Source organism: Euprymna scolopes, chromosome 39 (assembly GCF_053919585.1).
Source record: "Euprymna scolopes isolate OS-2025 chromosome 39, ASM5391958v1, whole genome shotgun sequence".
Classification (NCBI taxonomy): domain Eukaryota; kingdom Metazoa; phylum Mollusca; class Cephalopoda; order Sepiida; family Sepiolidae; genus Euprymna; species Euprymna scolopes.
Window position 1 is genome coordinate 69,353,500 of NC_136520.1, and position 27,661 is coordinate 69,381,160.

Here is a 27,661-nt window from a genome sequence, read left to right on the forward strand (position 1 = left end):
TAGAACCTGCAAATTAGACTTTATTTTGTCTTTGTAACGCAACCATGGTCGTCCCACATTTCGACGGCCTCTGTCTAATTGGCCATACAGGAGTTGCTTCGGTATCCTATCATCATCCATTCGCATCACATGACCCGCCCATCGGAGCTGCGACTGGATTAAGAAGCTTTCGATGTTGCTGATTTTACAAAGTGTGAATAATTTTGCATTTGATATTTTGTCTTTCAAAGTAAAACCGCAAATGGCACGTAGACATGTCTTATGGAAGACGTCAAGTTGCGAAATTTGTTTTCGGTACAGGGTCCACGTCTCCGAGGCATACAAAAGTGTGGACAGTACCACAGCCTTATATACATGAATTTTTGTCTTCAGGCTTAAACCCCGAACATTCCATAATCTTGTGTGCAGCTTGCCAAAGGCGCTGCTTGCTCGGGAGATACGGTTGATAACTTCATGGTCAAGAGATGCACTTGAATCAACCACACTTCCCAAGTATGTAAACTTGTTAACATACTTCAGGTTTTTCCCATCTACCTGAATCGACATCTGAGGAAAATTGTGCACGGTTTGTTTCTGTTTAACACCCTGTACTTGTTTTGGTGTAGGTGGTGGCTGGTAGATGACTATATATATACTACTCCTGGTAAAAATCATAAGACCACTTAAGAAAGTAAGCGTTTACGCATATTATCGAATTTTTAATCAAACAAATGGTTGAAACCATTGACAAAAGGAAAAATATGACGGAAAAAAAAAAATGAAATCTGCTTCATTCGAAACCTTAACCCTGATCTAATAATTATTTTTTAAAAAACAAACATTTTCACCTGGTCAAAATGATAAGACCACTGATAATTTATCTAAGAAAAGGCAATTATAAATTACTAAAAAGGGTCTCAGTATTTAGTATAGCCTCCATTATTACGAATTACTTCAAAAATTCTCTTCGGCACGCTTGTGACTAAGTTTTTTATCAGTTGCGAAGGAATTTTATCCCATGTACTGAAAACTGAATCAGACGGTTCCTTTATCGAATCATACTGGGTTCCATCCTTGAACACTTCTTTTGCGATCCATCCCCAAAGATTTTTAATGGGATTGAGGTCTGGAGAACATGCTGGATGATCTAACAATTCTATATTATTTGAAGAAAAGTATTCTCGTGTTTGTCGAGAAGTGTGTATCGCAACGTTGTCTTGCTGGAAAATCCGATTTCTTCCACACAGACGTGGACCTTCAGTCCTGATTTTCAAGCATTGAAATGTACTTCAATGATGTTTGCCGGCCTTTCACTATTTGCAACTTTAGGGTCCCAGCTGACGAGAAAGCACCCCAGATCATTAAAGACCCTCCTCCACTATGCCGAGTTGAAAAAGTCTCTTTGGGCAAATTTTTATCATGCCAATAGTGTTGAAATCCATCTGGACCATCTAGATTAAACTCTTTCTCATCAGAGAAAATTACATTGTCTCACTTCTCTTCATCCCAAGTCTGGTATTTGGCGGCATATTTAAGTCGGTTAGTTTTGTGCTGTTCAAGAAGACGTGGTTTCTACAGTCGCTTTAAATGATTGAAACCCTCCATTTTCAGATCAGATGCCTTCTGATGGTTTTAGGACTACATTCTGCTGCTGTTTGGCTTTTCAATCCACTTGAGCTCATACTGGAGTTTTTTTTAAAACTTCTTCTGATACAGCGATCCAAGGATGGGGTTATTTTTTTTGGTCAATCTGAACTCTTTTTGTGCCCATATTGATCTGGATTTCTTAAAAAATTTGTGATGACTGTTTTGCTACGATTCACTTCGTTTGCAATGGATCTATGGGAGAGTCCACCCCTATTAAGCTCAAAGATCCTTCCTCTCTCAAACTCTGATAATGGTTTCCCTTTTGCCTTTTATAATTTAGTAAGATGTTTTTTTATCCACTAACAAGTTGCTTTTAGTAACATAGAAAGCTTTTCGTATTCATTTTTTCAAAACTAGCCGATTTTATTAAAGTGGTCATCATTTTGACCAGGTGAAAATGTTTGTTTATTAAAAAATAATTATTAGATCAGGGTTAAGGTTTCGAATGAAGCAGATTTCATTTTTTTTCCATCATATTTTCCCTTTTGTCAATGGTTTCAACCATTTGTTTGATTAAAAATTCGATAATATGCATAAACGCTTACTTTCTTAAGTGGTCTTATGATTTTGACCAGGAGTGTATATATATATATAAAGGCAGGGGATTAAAGAAAAAATGAAGGATTCTTTAAATGGGGACTTATCAAGAAAACAGAAGTTCAACATGCAAGGTAGAGCTTAAGTATATTAAGAATATTATGGACAATACAAAATATATAATGGTGTATATAAATTTATTTAAAAAATAAAAGGAATATTAGAAGATATTAAAATTTTTGAAAATATCTTCTTCCTAATATTCCTTTCTTAATGTGCCCTAAGCTAGATGTCACATTCCCTTATATGATGAGAAGCATTAGCCTTCGAAATGCTTAGGCATCTATAATGTGAGCATCTATAAACCCTCAGTGTATCGATGTCCTGCCCTTTTCTAAGTTCGAAATATCAAGTTTTGTTAGTTGGTTGTTTATTACTTTTCAAAAGGTAGTCATTACGATATTGTTTCATATTGCGACTAACTAATTATGTTGTTGCTGCATATTTAGTCACATACTCATCAAATGTTTACCTGAAAAACTTAGAAAAAACACCATATATGCTCTGAACCCAAAGAGGCATTCATTGGACTTGGATTCTTTCAAAATTTTTCAGATTTATATAAAAAAAAAGTTTTTCATTATAAAAAACTTTATTTATGAGAAAGGTTTTTTAATCCATTGATTGGTATAAACTGAGTACGTTTCAAGTAAATGATTAACACACACACACACACACACACACACACATATATATATATATATATGTATATATATATATATTTACATGGAGGTCACCACTTATCAAGGCCAGGAAGCCACTCAGGGATAAGGGTTATTGCGTGTACAGTAATCAATGGGATAGTATCGTAGTAATCGTTACTATTGGAAATTTGATAAAGTGTTTTACTTAAGGGGGCGATTCATCAGGAATTTGTTTATGTTGGACTTGAAGACATCCAAGTTGTAGTCAGGTGGGAAACAGGCAAATGGAAGAGAGTTCACAGGTGTGCACTTCTAAGAAAGAAGCTTTGTTCATGGAATGTACATTTTGATTTAAGCACAGATATATATATATATATATATATATATATATATATATGTATATATATATATATATATTGACAAAAATAGTTTGATAGAGACCATTACACACATACACAGATAAGGTCACATACATACATACATATATATATATATATATATATATATATACATAATGTACAATTACTATCAACATAGAGGATCTGTGAAATTAGTATAATAATATATATATATATATATCCAGATAGAAGTTTATTTTCAAATACTTGTATTTTTCCTTTTTTCTCTTTTCAGACTTGAATATCTGTATTCAAACCTAGAAATTAATAAAGGAGTTTTAACAGAATTGGAATCCGAAACTCTGTCTTACATTCTTGAACAGTAAGTTGTAGATTTTGGCTTGGATCGGGTATAGATGCTAGTCAGCTATATATCTTCTACGTATATAAAAGCGAAAATGTGTGTATGTATGTATGTTTGTTTGTATGTATGTATGTATGTATGTTTGTATGTCTCGCAAAAACTTTCGACACCGGTCACGGATTTTCATGAGATCAGTATCATTTTAAACTTCCAACCTTCGCCCGACAAATATCGAAACATTGGCCAAAAACATTAATTTCTTCACCCTAAAATCATTAGTTTTCTACAGGGAGGGGTCAGCAAAAACCATCTTCTTATGACAAGTTCGCTTCTATGCATGCGTCATACGACGTCGGAACATGATTTAGTTTAAATTTAAAAAAAAAACAATCTAATTTCGTCGACATCGTCTTAGCTCAGTTGCTTAGAGCGCGGCCTCATTATCTAAAGGTTTTGGGTTCGAATCGTGGTGTGAGGTGTCTTTTTTTTTCGATTTTTAAAATTTTAATATTGAAACGGTTATTTAAGCCATTTTTCACATGTTTTTTTTTTTTTTTTCAGATTTTTTAAAGAAGTTTTAACGTTCGTTTTTCTGTTTTCTTTTTCGCGTTTCTCTTTTGGTTTTTCCGATTTTTACATTTAACATCGTTCGTTTGCCTTACGTTAGTTTTTTTTGTGTTTTTTTTCGATTTTTTAAAGTTTTAAAATGTTTACTTCGCTTATTCTTATGTTTTGTTTAACATCCTGCCCGAGCACACACACCTCTAAACACCCGGGCAACGCCGGGTACCCCCAGCTAGTCTATATATATAAAAGCGAAAATGTGTGTATGTATGTATGTTTGTATGTATGTATATGTTTGTATGTCCATTAAAAACTTTGGACAGACACAACAAAAATTCACAAACTTGGTATCATATTGAAGCTCCATCCTTCGCCCGAAAAATATCGAAAAATTGGCTAAAAACGTTAATTTTTTCACCCTGAAATCGACAATTTTCTACAGGGGGCTTCAACAAAAACCGTCCTTTCATGACGACGACCGGTTCTACACATTAGTATGACGCTGTAATCCTGATGCTGGATGCGTAAGTTTGACGACCCTCTCTCTTTTGGTCATCTGTTGAAAAAAGATCACTCAAATTTGGTTGTTTTTTGTGAAGTTAACTCGCAAGTAATAATAATAAATCGACACTAACTTTGGTTGTAGTTCTCGTATAAAGATTAAGAAGAGAAAAATAAAAATAATTATATATAGTTTTTCATAAGAGAATAAAAAATAAAAATATTGTTTATATTTTTATTTCTGGTAGTTTTTTGTTTTTTTTACATGTAGGTTACCACTTATCAAGGCCCGAAGGCCACTCAGGGTAAGGGTTATTGCGTGTACAGTAATCAATGAGATAGTATTGTAGTAATCATCATTATTGGGGGTTTTGATAGAGTGTCTTACTTAAGGGGGCGGTTTGTCAGGTGTTTGTTTATGTTGGACTTGAAGACGTCCAAGTTGTAGTCAGGTGGGAAACAGGCAAGCGGCAGAGAGTTCCACTGGCGTGCAGTTCTAAGAAAGCAGCTTTGCTCATGGAATTTACGTTTGGATTTAGGCACAGATAAAGAGTGGGGAAAATTGTTGACAATAGTTTCAGCCAGACAGGTGTTTCTCGTGAAACATTGGCGAGGGGGGACGAGGGATTGAAGCTCAGACGAGCACCTGCCATGGAAATAGCGATAAAACAAAGACAGGCTCGTAACGTCTCTTCTGTGGGAGAGAGGTTGCAGGGAAGAGAAAAGGGCATCCCCACTAAACCACAAAGTCTATTTTGAGTCCTCAGTAGTTGTTCAAACGGGGCCTTTTCTTTGTTTTTAACAACCAATTCCTTATCAATCGGTCAGTGGACAAGTGCTTTCACACGGGATAGGGTGGTGGACAGTCTTCTCCTGAGTCCAAACAGATTCCTCAACTCAACTCAATTCAACTCCAGACTCCAGACTCCAGAAAATCTACTCAAACTAATTTTTCTTTGTTCTGCAGCCCCTTATAAATGGCAAAAGTCGGGGGCGACCCTGGTTTCCTTATTCAGTCAATCTTCATCCAGCATGTCATAATCTGGTTCGCCCTGATTGGATAATTAGCCATCTCTTCCAGGTAACTTTCTGCAAAACAAAGTTTCCCACTGATGATTTTCACAGACCGGTTGATTATCAGCCCTGATTGGCCCTTCTCGACTATTTGGTATCACTTTTTTGGGGTGGGGTGGGGGCGGTAATAGGGAAATGGGAGAGATGGGGGAGGAGATGGGAGAGGGGATAGCGAACTTATAGATATGCAGCTTCAATGTTCTTGGTTCCATGTAACGCTTCTTCATCTTTTGCCTCTGCAGCAGTTTTTCTCGCTCATGCATGTGATTCGTGTATTAATCTCCGAATTCCAGGGTTTTCCTTAATATTTCAGATGTTTTCATTATCGTTATTTGTTGATCTTTGCAGCCATTCCGCTGATTCCAATTTCTCCCATTCTTTTTCCAAAGTTTTTCAGAATTGTTCCTAGTGTTCCTACTATTATAGATATTATCTTGATTTTCTTCATCATCCATATCCCTTTCAACTCTCTGGCTAGCTCTGTGTATTTGCTCCGTTTCTTCTTTTTCTTTGATATTCAACCTGTGTCAGCTGGAACAGCAAAGTCTACGATTTGACAGGACTTTTCTTTCTTGTTAATTATTACAGCATCTGGTCTTCTTGCTTGGATAAGTTTATCCGTTTGTATGTCCATGTCCCATAGGATTTTGTAATTCTCGTTTTCAATTACTGTTGCTGGCTTATGCTTGTACCATTTGTCTGTGCATTCAAGATGCAGTTGTTTACTGCATTCACTTACTATATGGGTTATCATTTCGTCCCTTTGTCCACAAAGTCTGCATTTGCTGTTTTCTTGTGTTTTGCCGATCTTTGCTTTGATGTGGTTGGTTCTTATTGAGTTATCTTGTACTGCAGTTATTAAGGATTCAGTTTCTCCGTTTACACGTCCTTTTCACATCCATGTTCAAGTGTTTTCGTTATTCTTATCTATGAATATTCTGAATCTTCCGTGTAGTTGTTTCTGTTCCTAGTTTTCTTTTCTCGTTTTATCCTTTGTCTCTCTGTTTTCTATTTTGTTGTTTTTTTTTTCTATGTCTCTTGCTGTTATAATTATCTTTTCAGCATTTTGCATTATGTATTTTGCTAGTTCTTTTTTTGTGTCATTCACACAGTCTTCTATGTAGACCAGTCCTCTCCCGCCATCTTTCCTTTTCACATAGAGTCTGTCCACATTGTCCTTTGGGTGTAGTACATTGTGCATGGTAATGAGTTTCCTGGTCTTCTGATCGAGCTGTCTCAGTTCTTTTGTCCACCCTATGAACGATTCAGAGTATCTTACTAGTGATACTATCCATATATTTATACCTTTTATTAGGTTTCTGCTATATAATTTCGTTTCCAGGAGTTTTCTTATTCTCCTAAGGTATTCCTTTCCAATTCTCTTTTTCATTTCTGTTGCTTTCATGGTGTCTGCTCCCAGAATTCCCAGGTATTTGTAGGCGTTTTGTTCCCCTAGTGCCCTCATCTCCACTTGATTGGGTAGTTCCATGCCTTCTGTCGTCCCCAGTTTTCCCTTTCTTATAACTAGTAGTGCATACTTTTCCATTCCAAACTCCATTTGGATGTCCTGGCTGAAGATTCTGGTAGTGTTTATTAGCATCTCTAGTTCCTTTTCAGTCCTTGCAAAAGTTTGAGATATGTATATCCGGTGGTTCATTTTTTCCTCTGTATTAGAGAACTTGTCTCCGGCTTGGCACTTTTTCAGGGGCATCATGGCTATGATAATGGTAATGGTGATAGTGAATCTCCTTTGAAGATGCTGTTTTGTATGTTAATTTCTGTTATGTGTTGTCCATCAGCTGTCAGTTCCAATCTCCATGTTCTCATCGCATTTTCAATCATGTTGGTCCTGCTTGGTATTTTATACATTTTTAAGCATTCTATTATCCACGCTTGGGGTATCCTTTCGTATGCTTTTTTGTAGTCTATCCATGCCATGGTTAAATTGTTTCTTCTTTTAACCTTCTTTAGGATCTTTTGATCTATGTATAGCAGATCATGTGTTCCTCTTTTTCCTTTTTGACATCCTTTCTGTTCCTCGGGTCAATTATTCAGAGAGTGGTAAATTTGTTCTCTCAGTTGTGCTGGTAGCATTTTCCACATAGGCCTATAGCATAAGCATGTGATAGGCCGATAGATGGTTCCTTTCTCTGTGTCTTTCTGTATCAGTGTGGTTTTACCTTTTTTCATCCAATCTGGCACGTTTGTTTCCTGTATACATCTTCTCAGGTTTTCGGCTAGCCTTTCATGTAATGTTGTGAATTTTTTGAACCAGTATGCATGTATCCCGTCGTGCCCTGGTTCTCTCCAGTTTGCCATTTTTCCTATGGTTTTCTTTAGGGTTTCCTTGCTGATTTCATTCACTGTTCCTTCTTCGATTTGTTGCAACTCTTCTTTCACGTCTTTCAGCGATTCGGTATTTCTATTGTGATCCCGTCGTTCTTCCCATATCTTACTCCAGTAAAGTTTTGTTTCTGCCGGGTTTGGTCACTCTGTTTTTGTTTTTCCTCTGTTCACATTTAGAATTGGCTTTCATTGTTTTCAAATGTCCTGTTTTGTTTTTACTGTTCGGATTTGTATCTATATCGTCTCAATCTCTCTTCTTTTGCTTTTAGTTTTTGGTTCAGTTTTTCATGTTTCTTTTTTAGTCCCTCCCTGCTAGTCTCATTTCCAATTTTCCATCTTCTCCACATTGCTTTCTTCCTGTTTATCGTTTTGGCTTCCTTTTCATGTTTGTTGATTTGGGTTTCTAGCCTCATTTCCCATCCAGGTTTTGTTGGTCCACTTTTCCCCAGCTGTTTTTCTAATTTGAACTTCATACTTACCAACTTGACGCCTGCATAAATTAAATTGTTTAAGTCTGTGATTGTATCTGTTGTAATGTATATGAGGAGCTTGTTAACCGTTTCTGTTTTTATTTTCTTCTGCTTTTGGTTCCTTAAAGATGGGAGCTTTATTTTTTGCTCGTTCATGAACTGTATTTTTTTTTCATCTGCTTCATCCTCTGCTAGCTCTGTTTCATTGTTCTCAGTTTCCACATTTGTAGAGTTCAGTCTTTGCAGATCCTCTGCCTGTAGTGTTTTTACTTGTGGGACTTCTACTTATGAGATTTCTTTATGTGCAGTTCCATTGGGGGGTGCTTCTTGTTCAATTTCATCATTTATTTTTCGCTGTGTTTCTGTTCGATAGCATGGCTGAATTTATTTGGCATATTTATTATGGTGGAGGGCGGTATAAATAATGTTATTTTGAATAGAAGATATACGGTGTTCAATAAGTAATTTTTTTTTATTTTAAATCAGATACGTAGAGCAGACCATCATAGTAAACTTATTTGTGAGCAAGTTAATGTGTGGACTTTTCTAAAAGAATTAAAAAAAAAGAAAAAATAGTTGGTAAATGTATGGAGTATTGTTGTCACATCTGGGCTGGTGCGTCTACTACTAGTCTCTCGCTCCTAGACAAGGTTAAAAAAAGAGTCACCAATCTGATAGGCCCTGAACTGGCATCTAAGCTTCAGCCTCTGTCCCATCGACGAAACGTTGCATCCCTCTGCCTGTTCTACAAGTATTTTAATGGTGAATGCTCTGACGAACTGCAGACACTTGTGCCCCCACGACGCAGACACCCTCGACAAAACCGACAGGCAGCTAAATCCCACCCCCACACAGTAGAGATCCCTAGATGCAAAAGATCTTTCTACTCCAGTAGTTTCTTCCCCAGAACCGGTAGACTCTGGAATTCCATTCCAGGATCCTGCTTCCCTAACTGTACTGACATGCAGAAGTTCAAGTGCAACGTGAACCGACATCTTGCTGCCCAAATCCCTACATAGTGCCCCCGTAGTTGCTGACCCTGATAGTAGCCCCCTACACCTGAGTGGCAATGTGCCTTGTTTGGGGTGTAAATGTAATTAAAAAAAAAAAAAAAAAATCCTAAACAGAAAGTTGGTACTAATGTTGCATAAGATAAAGAAAAGAAAAGTTTAATGAAACTCGTAAATAAGATTTTTTTTTTTCTTGCTTGCCCAGAAGATCTGGGGCATAAAAAATTCCAGTGTGCTGCTTTTAAAATGGCTTCGTTAGAATATCCTATCCAGTAAATATGTTTTCTCAATCTTTTACACCTTTCAAGTGTGCAAGTTGATGGGTCACTTAGCATTAGTTTGAACTTTTTACCGAATCTCCATTACTAACGGTTACTACATTGTCCAATTTCTACCGTACACTCTTTAACCCTTATCCTCGAGTCGCCTCTTGGCCTTGATAAGTGGTGATGCCTATGTAAAAAAAAAACTATGCTGTTGGGAGTGACTTGTGCATAGACGTCGTGGCTGGATTTATTTGCCATATTTATTTATTTATTTATTATTATTATTTATTTTTTTATTGTTATTTTATTTTTATTATTATAGTTTTGTTATTATTATTTGCATTATTATTATTACTATTGTTATTATTCTTATTATTGTTAAAATTATCATTATTATTATTATTATTCTAATTATTATTATTTTTAGTTTTATTATTTTAATATTGTTATTATTGTTGTTGTTATTATTATCATTATTTTGTTATTGTTGTTGCTATTATTTTATTGTTGTTGTTGTTATTATTATTATTTTATTATTGTTGTTGTTGTTGTTATTATTATTTATTATTTATCATTATTTTTATTTTTATTTTTATTTTATTGGCTCACAAGGAGCTTTCACACAGGTCATCAAATATCTCACTGAATACAGTCTGTGGTGTTACCTGGAAGTCTCCCCAGATTTTCCAGTATTCTCCACCTCTTTCGATAACATTTGCAAATAAAATTGCATTATAGCAACAGCTGCTTACCATTAATTTCTCGTTGGCGTTGGCCATTAGTCTTTACTGGAATTTGAGTGGCAATAAGCTTCCCCAAGGTCCAAGTGCTCTTTGCACTTATACAGTGGAGGTCTGGTCAGTGCTCATTCCTTGGTCTTTCTTTCCTCCTTGACTACTTGACTATTTGGTCTCTCTATTTATGGGGGAGGGGGACAGTGATGTGGTAATGGGAAGATTGGGGTGAGGTTAAAGGAATTTATAGGTATGCAGCTTCAATGTTCTTGGTTTCATGTTTTGTCTCTGTAGCAGTTTGTCTGGTCTGCGCTTGTGGTTCGTGTGTGTTAGTTTCCACATTCAAGGGGTTTCCTTAATATTTCAGCTGTTTTCATTATTGTTGTTTGTTGTATTTTTCCAGTCATTCCTCTGATTCCAATTTCTCCCATTCTTTTTTCAAAGTTTTTCAGGATTGTTCCTAGTGCTCCTACTATTATAGGTATTATTTTGATTTTTTTCATCTTCCATATCCTTTTCAGCTCTCTGGCTAGCTCTGTGTATTTGCTCTGTTTCTCCTTTTCTTTGATATTCACCCTGTGGTCAGCTGGAACAGCAAAGTCTACGATTTGACAGGATTTTTCTTTTTTATTACTATTATTATTATTGTTATTATATATATTTTCTTTTTACATGCTAGGAGTTCTCAGTCATCCCATCATAAGAGATTACTCTCTGATAACAACCGGTAGTATTCCCTGAAGTCTGGGTGACAATAAGTCTACGCAAATTTCCAGTACTATCCATCTCTTTCGATAACCTTTGCAATGATTTTGCATTATTGCAACAGTTGCTTGCCATTGACTTCTTGCTGGCAAGAACCAGGATTGGAGTTGGGTTGCAATAAGCTTCCCCAAGTTCCAATCCTCTTCATATTTGTTCAATAGAGACTTGGTTACTCTTTCCCTCCCTGACTCTTCACTTGTGGCGCTAGTTTGTGAAGAGGGAGCGTAGTTACAAGTGTGTTCTCTGGATTTTAAGTGACAAACTTGCCCAGATTTCCAGTACTCTGCATCCCTTTCAATACCTACTGCAAATCATCTTATGTTGTTGCATACAGTCGTTTGTTGTTGTTATTGACGTGTGTTTTTTATTTTTTATTTTATTATTTTTTTGTTTTGTACTTTGCTTATATATATTGTAGGGGAAAAGAAGTTTAAGTGAAATTAAATCTCTTTGCCCCAAACAAAATAATAATAAAAAAAGGAATAAAACAAAATAACGCCTCCTTCTGGTTTAAAATGCACAGCATTTATTTTTTAACAAAAACAAGATAAATAAGCAACAGTCCGATCGGTGAAAGTTCTTGCGAAGTCATTATGATTAGAATGTTAGATGAAAGTTCTGTGTGGAATTAATAAGATTAGAAGGTAAAATAATGTCCTTATTTTAAGGTTGGTGTTTTAACTGGCGAAGTTCGCCTTATTCAAAAGTCCCATGAGGAAAGTAATTCGGGAGGAAAATAATTCGTTGTTATTAATTAGAAAATGTGAGGAATGGGTGCGTGTGTGCATAAGTGTGATTTTTGAGTGTCCGACTGGCGTGTGTAATAATAACTTTGACAGCGACGATGTTATGAAAACGAGAGGCATGTTCTCATGTGACGTCGAAGCGAGAAGATGGGAAAGAGAAAGGGAGAAAGAATGTTTGATGCGTTTTTATACATTTTGGACCGGCTCCAAAACAAGATTGCTTACTGCTGATATTTTGGTTTTTGGAAACGCGTTAAAAAGACAATCTTCTAAATTTTCTCATTGGTCGCTTGTGTCACGTGATACTGACATCCACTACGTCCGCCAGAAATATGTTCATTTTATTTTGTTGTTTTGAGAAAAGGTGCGTGGGTGTATTTGAAATTGTGCCGTTGCTTGAAGAACTTATTTTTGCGCAAAATGCGCGGGAGGGGGGGATTGAAATGAATAAACGTTCGTTTATTTGTGCACGAGTATATGTGTTTGTGTATGTGTGAGTGAGTGAGTGAGTGACTGCACAAATATACATATATATATATATATATATATATATATATATATATATATATATATATATATATATATATATATATATATATATAAAGGCTTCCTTCAGTCTTGACAGACTATGGATACCCACTGTAAGGGTGCCTGCGCGTGAAATTTGTGTGGCAAGAGTTGCGCAATCTCCAACCACGCCTCTCCTGAGTCAACATTGTTGCATACCAGTGGCAAGTTGAGGTACAAGACGACTGGAAACAATGCCGAGATAAGCGGAGAGCACATACAGCGCCTAGAATTCCCAAATGGTCACCCATCTGGTATTAGCCAGGCTCAACGTTGCTTAACTTTGGTGATCTGACGAGAACTGGTGTGTCAACGTGATTATGCCGTATATATATATATATATATATATAAAAAATAAAAATTACAATTAAATTTACCAAAATGATCCAAGATGGTAAAATCAAAGTATATTATAAATATTAAAGAATTAATATTTATAAAATTATCTCAGCCAGATGTAAAAGCTCGATAAAACCAAATAGGAAATAGAGCTTATAATACGAGCAAACAGTTAATAAAATATGTTAAAAAAACACTTTGAAATGAGTTAAAAACATATTTAATCTGAAAAGGAAACACTAGATAAATGGATAGTCCTTAATCCGCGGAGTTTTGAAGAAATACTTTCCTTCTCATCAGAGGGTAGGAATTAGCAAAATGCGGGATCGGATTTTGCATGCAGAAGTATTTGATGAAACATCAAGTAAGTCAAAGACCTTACTTGAAAACAAAAAAAGTGAAGCAGAGGGAATATGGTAAAGAAAAAGGTGATTACACATGAATGGATAGTCTGATGGAAGATCCAAAATCCAGTGACGGTAAATTTTGCATTCACATTTTGCTAATTCCTACCCTCTGATGAAAAGGAAAGTATTTCTTCAAAACTCTGCGGATTAAGGACTATCCATTTATCTAGTGTTTCCTTTTCAGATTAAATATGTTTTTAACTCATTTCAATGTGTTTTTTAACATATTTTATTAACTGTTTGCTCATATATATATATATATATATATATATATATATATATATATATATATATATATATATATATAAAGTTTAATTTATATATATATATATAAAGTTTAATTTATATATATATATATATATATATATATATATATTTTTTTATTACATTTTCACCCCAAACAAGGCACATTGCCACTTTGGTGTAGGGGGCTACAATCAGGGGAAACAACTACTGGGGTACTATGTAGGGATTTGGGCAGCAAGATGTTGGTTCACGTTGCACTTGAACTTATGCATGTTAGTACAGTTGGGGAAGCAGTGACCTGGAATGGAATTCCAAAGTCTAGCAGTTCTGGGGAAGAAACTACTGGAGTAGAAAGATCTTTTACATCTAGGGATCTCTACAGTGTGGGGGTGGGATTTTGCAGCTTGTCGGGTCTGTCGAGGGTGTTCACGTCGTGGGGGCACAAGTGCTTGCAGTTCATCAGAGCATGCACCATTAAAATACTTGTAGAACAGGCAGAGGGATGCAACGTTTCGTCGATGGGACAGAGGCTGAAGCTTAGATGCCAGTTTAGGGCCTATCAAATTTGCGACTCTCTTTTGAACCCTGTCAAGGAGCGAGAGACTAGTAGCCGATGTACCAGCCCAAATATGACAGCAATACTCCATACATGGGCGAATGGTGGCCTTATAGAGGTACAGGATACTTTCGGGTGTTAGTAGTTTTCTAGCATGGTAGAGAGAGCCCACCTTCCTCGCAGTGGCCCTGGCAATGCCCTCGATGTAATTGTTCCAACTCATGTTTCCTGTGAACGTTAGGCCAAGGAGCTTGAGAGACGTACTCTCAGATAAAGAGTCGTTGGCCATTGCTATAGGTGGTAGAGAAGGTTTCTTGTAATTATTGAATGAAACCAGTTTAGTCTTGGCGGCATTGAACGTGACCATCCATTTTTGTCCCCATTCCACTACTGATTGGAGGTCATCCTCTAGTGTTTCTGCCATTACTTTAGATATATGTTCATTTGTTTTCCTGTCGTGCCTGCTATAGAGTGTGGTGTCATCAGCATATATACCCATCTCAGAGGAAATTTTGTTGGGGAGGTCATTTATGAATATCAGGAACAGTAGAGGTCCAAGGATAGATCCCTGGGACACTCCCGCATTTATATCATATTGTTTAGATGTACGACCGTCGAGGACAACCTGGATTTTTCTCTTATCTAAGAAGGATTTAATTATGTTAAGTATTCTACCAGTGATACCGTATGATCTAATCTTCCTGAGGAGACCCTCATGCCATACCCTAACATGAAAAAAAAAAAAAAAAAAAAAAAATATATATATATATATATATATATATATATATATATAAAGGGAAAGCCTCAAACCACATTATCCCCTCCTAACAAGCCTCCTTACAATCATAGTTGCTTACACTGCATGAGCTCTACTCAAACCTTTTATCCAGTAACAATGAAATAACAATGTCCCTAATTCACTTTGAGGAGTGTAACTATTTAGCAGATATATAACCTCTACAAACTAACTATTCAGCAGACATATAACCTCTACAAATTAACCAAGTAACATTAACTAACCACGCGGGGTCGCAGAAATACCTGGATTAGAACCCAGGCGCGGAGCAAACCCTTTCAGTGGTGACGGACCCAGTAGATCTTTCCAGATCATCCGTCTAGGAGAAGGAAAACTCTGAAACTAAACCAAAGAGGAGGGAGGCCTCTTCAGTCTTGGATGACAACCTTCCTAGAGCTGGTGACTCAAACAAATTACCGGTTTGCAAACCTAAATTGCTTAAGGAGTAGATAGGTTCTGCCTATCGCCCAGCTTCCATACTCCTTCTTTGCCTATTAGTCAGGCGCAGAGATACTATCACAGTGATTCGACAGAAACACCCAGTGGTAGATCTTGTTTCTTGTCTAGGGCAATGAACGCCGTTTCCCCACTCCCGACACACCCCACCCCTAAAGCTGGGCACTTGAGAATGCTTGAGTACCATATATGCCTGAGCAATTAGATTGGGTTGACCTTCCTCTGATGGGTCGAGGGTACCGGATTGACAGTTACTGGCTGCTGTTTCCGACTGGTAGTACAGGTGCCCTAACTCTTTGGTAGCGCTTAGAGCGGCTGCTCCATCAACAGTTGTATAATATCGGGATGTTTGCAGTGCCATGTCGCGCATGGAAAGGGACCCTGCACTCATCCCCGGTGGGCTTTCCTGAGGCCACAGTCCTAGTTGATGGAGGGTCAACTGATGGTCTACTTGTGATGCATGTGTGATACTCTGCATAACCTCCTGTTCGGCTTCCCCTAACCTAACTGAAACTTGTTAAAAAACATGATGACAGTACAATCTAAAAATAAGCTTAAACCAGGCTTAGGGTCAAACAAATCCAACTTGCCTCCTCCCCTGAGGCTTGCATTCACAAATATCCGTGGGCTTAGAACTAATTTAGCTGATGTTGAAGCATTTCTCCTAACAAATACCCCGGATATCTTAACACTAAGTGAGACTAACCTACACTCCTCCATCCCCTCTAACTACTTTAACATGCCTGGCTATCTCCCACTCTGCCGTATGGACTCTGACAGACATATGCACGGACTTAGAGTTTACATTCGTAATACCCTTCCCTTGACTAGAGAAACAAACCTAGAAACGGATGATCAAGCCTTTATGTGCTTTGGACTAATTATGCAACACAACATTAGCTACTTTTACTTTCTCTACACCTCTCGCTCGACCCAAGACTGCACCATAATAAACAAAGTATCTGACAGCTCTCCTTCGACACTAGCACCCAAGTACATGTATTTGGTGACTTTAATGTCCATCACAAAAACTGGCTTGGGTTCTCTACTTACACAGATGCAGCGGGCAGCGCAACTCATAGCTTCTCTGTATCTCATTCCCTATCGCAAATTGTTACTTTTCCAACCCGTTTCCCTGATCAGGAAGAACAACACGCATCACTTTTAGATCTGTTTTTGACCACAGTTCCTGATGATTGTGTTACGAAAGCCGGCAGCCCACTTGGGAACGCTGATCATAATGGTTGAAATCGCCCTAAACTCTAGACCCAAAACTGAAGAGCCAGTGCTCAAAACAACGAGATATTATAAAAAGGCTGACTGGGAAGCCATCAGAGATCTTATCAGAGACGCACCACTGGGGAAATATTTTTTCTCTTCCTGCTGAACAGTATGCAACCGAGACCACTGAATGGTTCAAAACTGCAATCGAAGCGCATGTTCCCATGTGGAAATTCTATAGCGAGCCCCACTCTCCCCAATGGTTTACTTCGACTTGCGCAACTGCCATTGCTCAAAGGCAGCATGCATTCCGCAGGTTTAACCGACATAAGTCCAGTTCAAACAGACAGAAGTACATAGAAGCTAGAAGTAACGTTAAGAAAGAAATACCGACAGCTAAGAGGGAATTTACGGAAACCACTAAAAAACGCATCGAAGCACTATATATATATATATATATATATATATATATATATATATATATATATATATATATATATAAAGTTTAATTTCTTCTACTAGATTCCTAAATCATTTGTTATAACTGCTATATCTTTCATAGTATTGAACACTTTTGGATTCAATACAATTCAGCTTATTTATGAAATTTACCTTTTATCAAATTTACCAAAATTTTGTCACATTTTTTTTTATTATATTTGTTTTTTGTTTTTGTTTTTTTTTGTTTTTTTTTCAGTTTTTTTAAACCTTTGAAAGTGAAGTCTTGGGAAGGAGTTGAATTGGAAAATTACAGAGCTTCTTTAAAATTACTGACTCGCCCTTCAAACATGGAAAGGTGTTGACCTGCCGAATAGTGTTAAACTTCCTAATTAAAGATGTTCCGGTGGCGAGCATCACAGTATTATTTTTTCAGAATTTTTAGAGTACTATTTACTTACTAGGAGTTTTCATAAAAATTATTATCAAATGATAGGTCACTTCCACTATATGTGTTTTCCATTTGGAGTCCCGGTGACATGAGATGGAATGATGGTGAGTTAAAAGTGAAGAGTAGTGATACGACTTTTGAACCAGGCAAAACCGACATTTTACATAAACGGCTGGAAGATGCTGACGTGCTTCTCTCCAACCACCGATATCCATGATAAATAACACCCTATCTGAAAATTCTTCCTTCAAACTCCTCGGCTTACCATTCACAGGCAATATGAACTGGAACAAATACGTTGAAGACCTTGCAAAGGCTGCTGCAAGGAAGGTGGGCTCCACCTATCATGCTAGAAGACTACTCACACCTGAGAGTACCCTGTACTTTTACAAGGTCACCATTAGCCCATGCACAGAGTATTGTTGCCAATCTGGGATGGTGTATCTACCACTAGTTTTGCCTTCTTGGACAGGGTCCCAAAAAGAGTCTTCTATCTAATAGGTCCCACTTTGTAGCGATGAGGCAGGGGTTGACGATGTTGCATCTCTGTGCCTGTTTTACAAGTATTTTAATGGAGTGTGCTCTGATGAACTCGTTGGACTTGTGCCCCCTTGATGTACATATCCCCGACAAACCTGCTTAGCAACAAAATTACACCCCTTCACTGTTGAGGTTTCCAAATGCCAGAAAGCTTTCTACTCTAATAGTTTTTTCCCTCGAAAAGCTGCACTTTGGAATGCTCGAGGAGCAGGCAACAAATTTATTTGTAAATTGAGTAGCTCTTCAGATTCTTTGCAGGCAGAAAACTGCTAAATGAATCGGACTAAAGGTGGATTGTTTTTAACCCATACCCAACACTAACCTAGTCGGGTTTTGTCTGCTTCAAAAGTTGTATCTTCAGAACCCAAAAAATAAAAAAATAAAAAAATTTTTAATTCATAAAAATTGTTTTGATTATGTTAAAAAAATTTAAAGACACAATTTATTGAAAAAAAAAAAACAAAACAAACAAACAAACAAACAAAAAAAACCCCAGAAAAGTAAGCATTTAATTTTTGATTTTCCCTTAAAATATTAATAAAATTAATTGATTTATCTTAGAAAATAAATTGTTATAAAAAAAAGCATATGGTGAGTGTTTTTCTTTCATAATTATTTCTTTTATGTTGAAAATTGTGCATAGTCCCTAGCACGACAAGATACACCTGAAGAAGGTCAGAGCTGACATCGACCGAAATGTTTTAAAAATTACACTCAAGATGAGAACAGTAATCCGAAGAATCCAAATAATATGATAAGCAATCAATGTTTGGTGCCAGTATCTTCAGGCAGCTTGATCTGGTAGCACCAGGCCAAGGTAGAGACGATATGTGCAAAAAAAAAAAAAATTCATTGTGTGTATGTCATTCAATGTAAAGACGGTAAATATACCAAAATAAGATGTAATCTGTGAAGATATTGAAAAGTTAGGTATGGCGGATCACATATGGAACAAAAAGGGAAACCATCTATGCTTGCGGAATGAAGTAAAATTTATAGGCAGAGAAGACTGGTGGAGCATAAGAAAAAAACAGCACATATGTTGAACAACAACAACAACAACAACTGCACTTAGAATGCCACACAATCCACTCCAGCCTCCAGGTCCGGGGTTTAACTAAGACTTGAATACAAACAGACCAATATGGCTACCTCTACAACCGGACTTCAATGCAGTACATAAATTAATTATCTTCCTACAGCACTGTTTCTAGTCTTTCATGGCGCACGTTTTACTACTGACTTCAACACATACACATGAACTCTTTTCTCTTTCAACAGGCCTGTCTAATCATTCATGTACGTCTCTGTGAAAAAACTGCGCTCATTATTGATGCCACAAACGAATTGGGGAGGACAGAGAGTAGAGTGTTTGATAGCCGGGAGAAGTATCGAAACTGAAATTTGTTGGTTCAAATTATACCATTAGTGAAACAGGGTTCTGTCAGTTTTCCTTTCGGGATTTACACATACAAATCGTAAAATAAAGATGTAAATTATAAAAAAAAAAACATAACTAAAAGTTGTTTTCTTTTCAAACAAATTTTTTTTGGCACGATAATCTTCCTTTTGTCCTCTTTCAAATTGAATTAAATTAAATTGGTCTACAAAACATGTTTTCTTCTTTAGAAATGAAAATAAACATTAATCATTAATTTTTTTTAATCCTGAAAAAATATTTTTCCATAACATGGCCGAAAAATATCAATAAGTTTATTCAATGTCAAATATCCAATTAATGTCCTAAAAGTTTATACAAAAAAAGTCTGGCCAAAAAGTTTTCAGGGTTCAGAAAAAATATCAGGTGGATCAAATACTCTTTGGTAGAACTATTTTTCAGCAACAGATTTGTCAGAAAGGTTCTTATAAGATCGTTAAAATTCCATAAAATCCTATCACACAAAAAGAAATTGATTTATCAACAACTAGACCCGACGTTGCCCGGGATTGAATGTTTTACAATCTCATATTTTTATACTCACTGAAATCGGTGAAATTACCCATTTTTCAATCAAATTGATTGATTATCTGCAGTAGTTGGGACTAATCATGATGCAGCATGAGTAAGTTTCACTTGCTTCTATGCAGTGACTTCATCCACAATATAGTGTATTCTACATTGCACTGTAGAGAACGTAATGTTAATTTTATAAAATTATGTTTATATATAATGGTTTGCGTTAATATGAAATAAATAAGGTCCAGACAGTGAGCTGATAAAAGTCAGATGTTTATTTGAAGTATGAACATGAGCGACTTTTCTCAAAGAGAAGTATTGTTAAAAAATATAACACCTCGACCTCCTGGTGGCCCTCTTTTAATACCAGGGGAGATAATCAATTTTTCCTTGGGCAAGTTAAATAGGATGGGATCTTAACACTTCCTCGCTTTCCTTTCTGGTACTAAGGACGAACTTTTCAGTAGGCAGCATCAAAAATTATCTGCTGAAAAAAAAATTCCTTGGGTTCAGATGTGAATCCAAGAATTTTAAAGTGGAGGTCTCCCTTTTTGGTTAGGCCATCAGCAATCTGTTTATCAGTGGGTATCCAGGATATCTCTGCAATTTCTCCTCTGTCAACCACTTCTCTAAGGATTGCCATTTCACTTCGCAGTCTTTTATCAAGTATTTGTGTGGTAGAATGCGCCGCATCATGCAAACAGGAATTGTCTGTTTTCCATGTTATCTTGATATTTGTAGGGTTGTCTTTCCATTGTAGCAAGTCTAGTATCAATTTTCTGTAATAAAGCCAGGCTTCAGTGAGATCAACCATGGCCAAAGTCTCTGCACCAAAGTGCTCTTCATTATTCTTTTGATGCGTTTAGATTGACAGGCTATTGGTTATTATTACCTGCCAAAAAGATTATGTAGCCAACTTGTGATCCGCGGTCAGTTAAGTTAGCAAATGATGCATTGCTGTATAATTTGCAGCAATTTAGGGTTTACCAGATTTGGAATTTAAATTTGGGATTTCTCCTTTTTGGCCTTTTTTATAGTCCGATTGATTTGTTTACTACATTCCACATTTTCTTGTTTATTATGGAACGTAAGGCAATTACATCAGAACTGAGGTCAGATCCCGTTTGGGTGGCAAGCCAGTTGAGCTGACTTATTAGCTGCCTGGCTTTGATGATCTCGGCTGATGTTAGCTTGTCTTTCGGCCTCCTTCCATTCTGCAGCGGAATGTGTCTGAGTTTTGTTTGTACATTCATCTTGTCCAATATTGATGTTATTATTGTATTTTTTAAAAGTTTCTAATCCAATATATTGAAACTTAGCAACTTTTTCAGATTTTACTTTGAAAAGTTTATGAAGTTCACTAATGACTTTCTTCTCAAAAGTCTCTGGCCCAGCAAAGCAGAAATCATCAACATCAGTGGCAATTATGCCTTGCAGCTTGTTTTTAAAATTCCAAGTGAAAATAGCTTGGTCATATTTCGATGGTGTGACCCCTAGCTTTACCAGATCTTCTTTAAGCGTTAGGTACCAGGATCAAGATGCATCAGTTAGTAATATATGCATTTGGATAATTTAATAGAGAAATGAATCATCCATTTTTCTTTCTTTTCCTGTCTCTTTCTTTTTTTTTTTTTACATTTTTTTTATACTAATGAGTGTCTCTACTAATCATGAGCAGCACTACAATATCAGAGTAGAAAACGGACACTTAGAAAATCGATTTAATCTTTTGAAAAACAAGTAAAAATATTTCCAAAAAATATTAGGGGGGGGGTATATTCTTTTTTAAAAATAATATCTCCTACAAAAACTGTCATAAAATTTGTTTTCAATTGATATTGACCCACTCAAACAAGACAGATAATGAGGGGAGGTTCTGTCATGATTTCGCCATTGCATATGATCTCACTCAGATTGTTAACGAACTCACCCGTGTGCCCAATACTACCGGTCAATATGCAAGCCTTCTAGACCTTTTTCTCACAACTTCCCCTGAGCTATGTTCATGTCCCATTCTATCTCCTCTGGGATCTTCCAACCACTCGGTTGTATCAGTTAAGAATAAAATGAAGTGTAATAAGTCTTCAGACGTACCTCTCCACTGTACTGTATATCGATACTCTATGGCTGACTGGGATAGCTTCCGTACATTTATATCTGATCTACATCTGCATACCATGTTTAAAAAGGATGTGTCCTCCATAGTATCAGACCTGACCGAATGGTTAATTGTAGGCATAGACCGATTCATACCATCCAAAAAGTCCCAACAAAAACCTGATAGCCAGCCATGGTTCTCCCCAGAATGTGCTGCTGCCATTGCGCACAGAAATCACTTTTTCCATAGCTACCAACGTAATAGGTGTACTGAGACTAAAGCTGCTTTCAGGACTGCCAGCAACCACTGTAAAAGAGTAATAAAAAATGAAAGAGAGCTATATGCTCAGTCCATTAAATCCAAAGTAGCTGAGCAGCGGCTTGGTTCCCACCAGTTTTGGCAAATAGCAAACAGGGTCCTGAACAGAAGCGTGCATTCTATCCCAACCATAATCAATGGATCATCTCGTCAGCATCAGAAAGGCCAAACTATTTGCCAAGAACTTTGCAGATGCAACGAAGGCCATCAACTCCCCATATTTCCTCCTATAACAGACAACACACCATGCAACATACAAATATCTGTGCGTGAGGTTGCTAAGCTAATCAAGAACCTTGATTCAAGTAGAGCAACTGGCCCTGCATTCCAATTATAATGTTGAAAAAGCTTCAACCTGAACTTGCCCCCATACTTACAAAACTGTTTAAGTGTTGCCTTAAGGAGAAGTGCTTCCCAACACCCTGGAAAAACTCATCAGTATGCCCTGTATTTAAAAATTCAGTTGAGAAGTCATCTCCCTCTCAGTACAGACTGATAAATCTCCTGTGTGTCATGAGTAAGTTGCTGGAATCCATGTTAAATAAAGAAGTAGTCAACCACTTCAGCAGAAATAACCTTCTTAGTGACATTCAATAGGATTTCCATTCTGCCAAATCTACAGTAGATGTGCTAACGGTTATATCTCACAGGATTAGTGAATCTCTTGACAAAGGCTTCCTTTCTAGGGCAATTGCTCTTGACATACCAAAGGGCTTCGATAAGGTATGGCATAAAGGCCTACTTCACAAGATTTCCAGCTACGGTATAACGGGAAAGGTTTTCTCGATCATTAAATCATTTCTCTCCAATAGGCTCATAAGAGTAGTGGTTGATGTGCAGAAATCAGAGGGCCACAGTATTAATGCTGGAGTCCCTCAGGGGTCCATCCTTGGCCCAACTCTCCTTCTGATCTACATCAATGATCTCCCAAAACACATACTTAAATCATTCGTTGACATCTATGCTGATGACACAACCAGCTATGGCAACACATCAAAGGCCGTAAATGGCAAAGTTCTCTCTGATTCTCTCTCCTCTGACCTTGAGCGCGTGGTAGAGTGGGGGAAAAGGTGTCTGGTTTCTTTTAATGCATCTAAAACCAAGCTCCTATCTTTACATCGTCAACGCTCTGATCCCCATCTGGCATCAATTGAAATGGATGGCTCTTGTCTAGAGGAGACTCCATGTTTTGATAAGCTTCTGGAATTGACCTTTACTCCTGACCTGAAATGGAATACGTACATCAAGTCTGTTGCCAAGGTCGCTGGAAAAATAGTAGGATCCTTCTACCACTCCAGAAGATATCTCACTACTGATGCAATTCTCTATCTATATAAAAGCCAAGTACGTCCAAGGATGGAATACTGCTGCCACATCTGGGCAGGAGCTTCTAAAAACAGTCTATCCTGCCTTGACAGAGTACAAAATAGACTTTGTGCCTTTGTGGGGGATGCCCTTTTCTCTTCCCTGCAACCTCTCTCTCACAGAAGAGATGTTGCGAGCCTGTCTTTGTTTTATTGTTATTTCCATGGCAGGTGCTCGTCTGAGCTCCAATCTCTGGTCCCCCTAGTCAAGCTTTCACGATAAACAACTAGCTGAAACCAAAATCTTAAACTTAGATTCCATGAACAAAGCTACTTTCTTAGAAGTGCATGCCTGTGGAACTCTCTTCCTTTTGCCTGTTTCCCACCTGGCTACAACTTGGATGTCTTCAAGTCCAACATAAACAAATTCCTGATAAACCACCCCCTTAAGTAAGACACTTTATCAAATCTCCATTACTAACGATTACTACAATATTATCCCATTGATTACTGTACACGCAATAAGTCTTATCCTCGAGTGGCTTCCGGACCTTGATAAGTGGTGAATTCCATGTAAAAAAATAAATAAATATTTATTCAATAATGGACCCGTTTTTCTACCTAGCAAAAATGGATGTGTTTTCCAGGTACGAGTTTTCCTAAATTCGATATGGGAAAATCTTTTGAATCGGTTTTTGGCCAGAAATTTGTCTGTGAAGGGTCAAAGTTCAACAATTTGACCTTTGAAAACTCTACCAAACTTCCCCTCCAATTTTGGGTCTAAACACTTGAAATTTTAGATATAAGTTACTTGGACATGAATCAAACTTTTTCATTTGATTTGAGTCCAAAACAATAAATGTTAAGAGGGCAAAATTAGGGTCAAAGTTAAAAAAAAAAAATTGACCTCTGCGGTCTCTACCAAATTACTCCGCCAATTTTTGGTCTAAACATTTTAAATTTTACATAAGTCTATTCAGACATAGAACGAGCTTTTTAATCGGTTTTTGGCCGAAAATTTGGCTGCCAAGGGGTCAAAGTTCAAATGATTTAACCTTTGCCGTCTCTAGCAAACTATTCAGCCAATTGTGGGTCTAAACATTTGAAATTGTACATAAAGTGTATTTAGACATGCAGCAAGCTGTTTAATCAGCTTTTAGGCGAAAATTTGGCTGCCAAGGGATTAAAATTGAAAGAGTTGACCATTGCAGACTCTACCAAATTCCTCCGCCAATTTTGGGTCTAAACACTTAGAAATTTTTAGATGTAGGTTACGTGGACATTAGTCAAATTTTTATATATATATATATATATATATATATATATATATATATGCACATAAAGTTATGAACAGTACATAGGGCCCGAGCAAAGCCGGGCTGAACTGCTAGTGTTAAAATATTCAGGAAAAATTTTCTTAAAGGGAAATGTGTGAAAATAGGGTGGTGTTTTTCTTTTTGTTCAAGAAAATGATTAAGACAATGTAAAGTTCTGATTTTTTTTTTTTTTTTTAGATAAGGCCTGATTGTTTATATAACTTGTATTGATCGGACTATTGCACAAATAACACTCAAGATAAGAACTATAGTCTGATCAATACAAGTAATATAAAAATATGTAAGAAGTATGTAGTTTTAGAGAACCAGTTTCATTAAAAAGCAAAGCTAATAAGCAAACAGTATAAAACACGTTCACGTCATTTTTTATCTTTATTTTGGCCTGTTCTAAAGTCAGCAATATGGGCCCCTCCTTCGAAAACTTGGGAGATCCTTGTGATATACACAAAAAGATCCATTGATTTTTGATGGGTACTATTCTTTTTTTTTTTTTTTTTACACATTGGTCACCACTTATCAAGACCCGGAAGCCACTCAGGGATAAGGGTTATTGCAAGATCTAGCTTAGATTGGAATTTAAAATTTAAAAATATTTTTTAATGCTTATTTAAATTTAAGGTGCTTATTTAGAATTACACTTATTTAAAAAAAAAATAAAAGATACAACAGAAATTTTTTTTGATATGTGTACTCATCACAGAACGAAGATATCATATTCCAAAAGTCACCTAAATTGATCAAGTAGTTTTTGCTTAACTAAGAAAATTAGATTTTACAACTAAGCGAGCCATGATGAAATAAACAAGGGAGAGACAACTCAATTTGAATTATCTAAACTAAATTTTGGTCCATGTAGCTGTAAAACGTCAGCAATATGATCCCCAACCCTAAATTTGAAAACTTTGGAAGCCCCTGCTCTAATGATATCACCAAAGTAATAAAACAGGCACAGGGATGCAATATTGCCACGACGTGGCAGGGGTTTGTAGCAGAAGAAATTGCAAAGAACACAAGCAGGAGCGAATTCTTGCGTCTGGAGATTTTGAATACACTTCCTTCCTGGCTTGTCCAATCAGAAGCCAGCTCTCAGTTATGTGACTGAGTTTATAAAAGGTTAATCCAGCAACACACACTCTCTCTTTCTTTCCAGATTGTGAACTGAATATCTTTTATGGCTTTGCTAACAGATGCAATAAGCCAATTGTTGATGATACAACTCTAAAAGTCCCATCTAATAATGTTGGATATTAAATCGGGCAACTCAATCATCTTACTAAAAAATAGTTGGTTGTTTTTGTTTTACAGTATATCAACCCTTTTAATGCCGAATCCAGTGATTTTGAAGAAAATTTTTTTAATAGAATATATTTGTTGTTTTCAAGTCAGTTTCTATTTAACCCATAGTTGGGACTCTAACAGGTACTACCACTCCGGGTCAGAGCAATAGCAATTAAAGGGTGGCTCCACACTCCCCAGAGCCCACAAGCTAGGGCCTCACCATCGGATATAGTTTAAGTATCCAGGGCCAAAAAATAGTTGATATTAAGAATTATTGTTTAGAGAAATAAAATTGGTCACTGGAATGTAAAAATAAGTTTTAGCTAAAATGTTTACAAAAATTAGCTTAGCTAAGCATAAACAAAATATTGTATATTAATCTTGAGTAGTTGACGACATGACCATTAGGTCAAGCGTTAATGAGACATGGCATTAGATCACTTACATCACTAGAACTTACAAATAAAACGTGTCCTTTTGAGGATGACGTACCAGAACCGACAGATCAAAGATTGGAGTTTAGAGTTCAGGAGTTGTCAGCAAACTGTGGTACGAGCTCTGAAAGCATGGAAGCGAGGCTAGATGAAGACAAATATGTGGACACGTAAGGCAACCTCCTGGGTAACCCAGAGACAAGTAGCTTTATTGGTCATCTTTGTTAATAAGAATAAGGAAACAAGTTAGTTGTGTTGAAAGAACTCAAATGCTGGAATAAAATAAACATGTCGTTTATTTTTTGTTGAGAAATGAAAGTCTTGGGTGTACATGTGTTCACTTGGCCGTTGACGACTATGCGTGTGGAAGGAAAGGGGAATGCAATAGAGAAACGCGAAATGGCAAGCCGGCCTGTAGAAAGAGAGGGTTAAGCTCAGTAGAGAGTCGCGCACATGTCTTTTGATGGACCAAAGCGAAGGGGAGATAGAGTGAGAAAGTCAATCCAGGTTATGGAGATAGAAAACGTATAAAGTGTATGTACTGTCTGTTGGCTTTTTGTCCCACATAGTAGCAAGTGGTGTGAGGTACACGCGTGCATGCCGAAAAGGCACGCTGTCGGTCCATAGACCGTACAGCTCGAAAGCTGGTCCTAAAAAGGAAGAAGCTGCTTATTACTTTTGCTTTTATAGGTGTTTCCGCTGGTCTTTTGCACATGTGTGGATTTCCTTTGAAAGGGGAAGTGATGTTGTCCATGCGTGCTTACGTGTGCGCGTGTGTGAGTACATGTGTGTACGTTAGCGTGTGTGTATACACGTGAATGTGAGTGTATGTGCGCGAACGTGAATATATGTACGTGTGTGGATGTGCGTGCA

At 37.0% G+C, this 27,661-nt stretch overlaps 1 protein-coding gene and 1 pseudogene across 3 annotated transcripts in view; one reads left to right on the top strand and one right to left on the bottom strand.

The window, feature by feature from the left end:
• LOC145263838 (uncharacterized) overlaps positions 1-18,450 on the top strand; it is an 83,838-nt gene extending 65,388 nt beyond the window's left edge. For 2 of the 3 annotated variants that reach the window (XM_080120912.1, XM_080120911.1), the window contains exons 10-11: positions 3,501-3,587; positions 17,331-18,450. In XM_080120912.1, the coding sequence (XP_079977038.1) occupies positions 3,501-3,587; positions 17,331-17,436 (193 nt within the window). In that variant the 3' untranslated portion in view covers positions 17,437-18,450. The remainder of the gene's footprint in view (positions 1-3,500; positions 3,588-17,330) is intronic. The other variant, XM_080120913.1, reaches the window with a different exon arrangement.
• Positions 12,827-12,943, bottom strand: LOC145264079 (5S ribosomal RNA; annotated as a pseudogene).
• Positions 18,451-27,661: the final 9,211 nt, after the last annotated feature.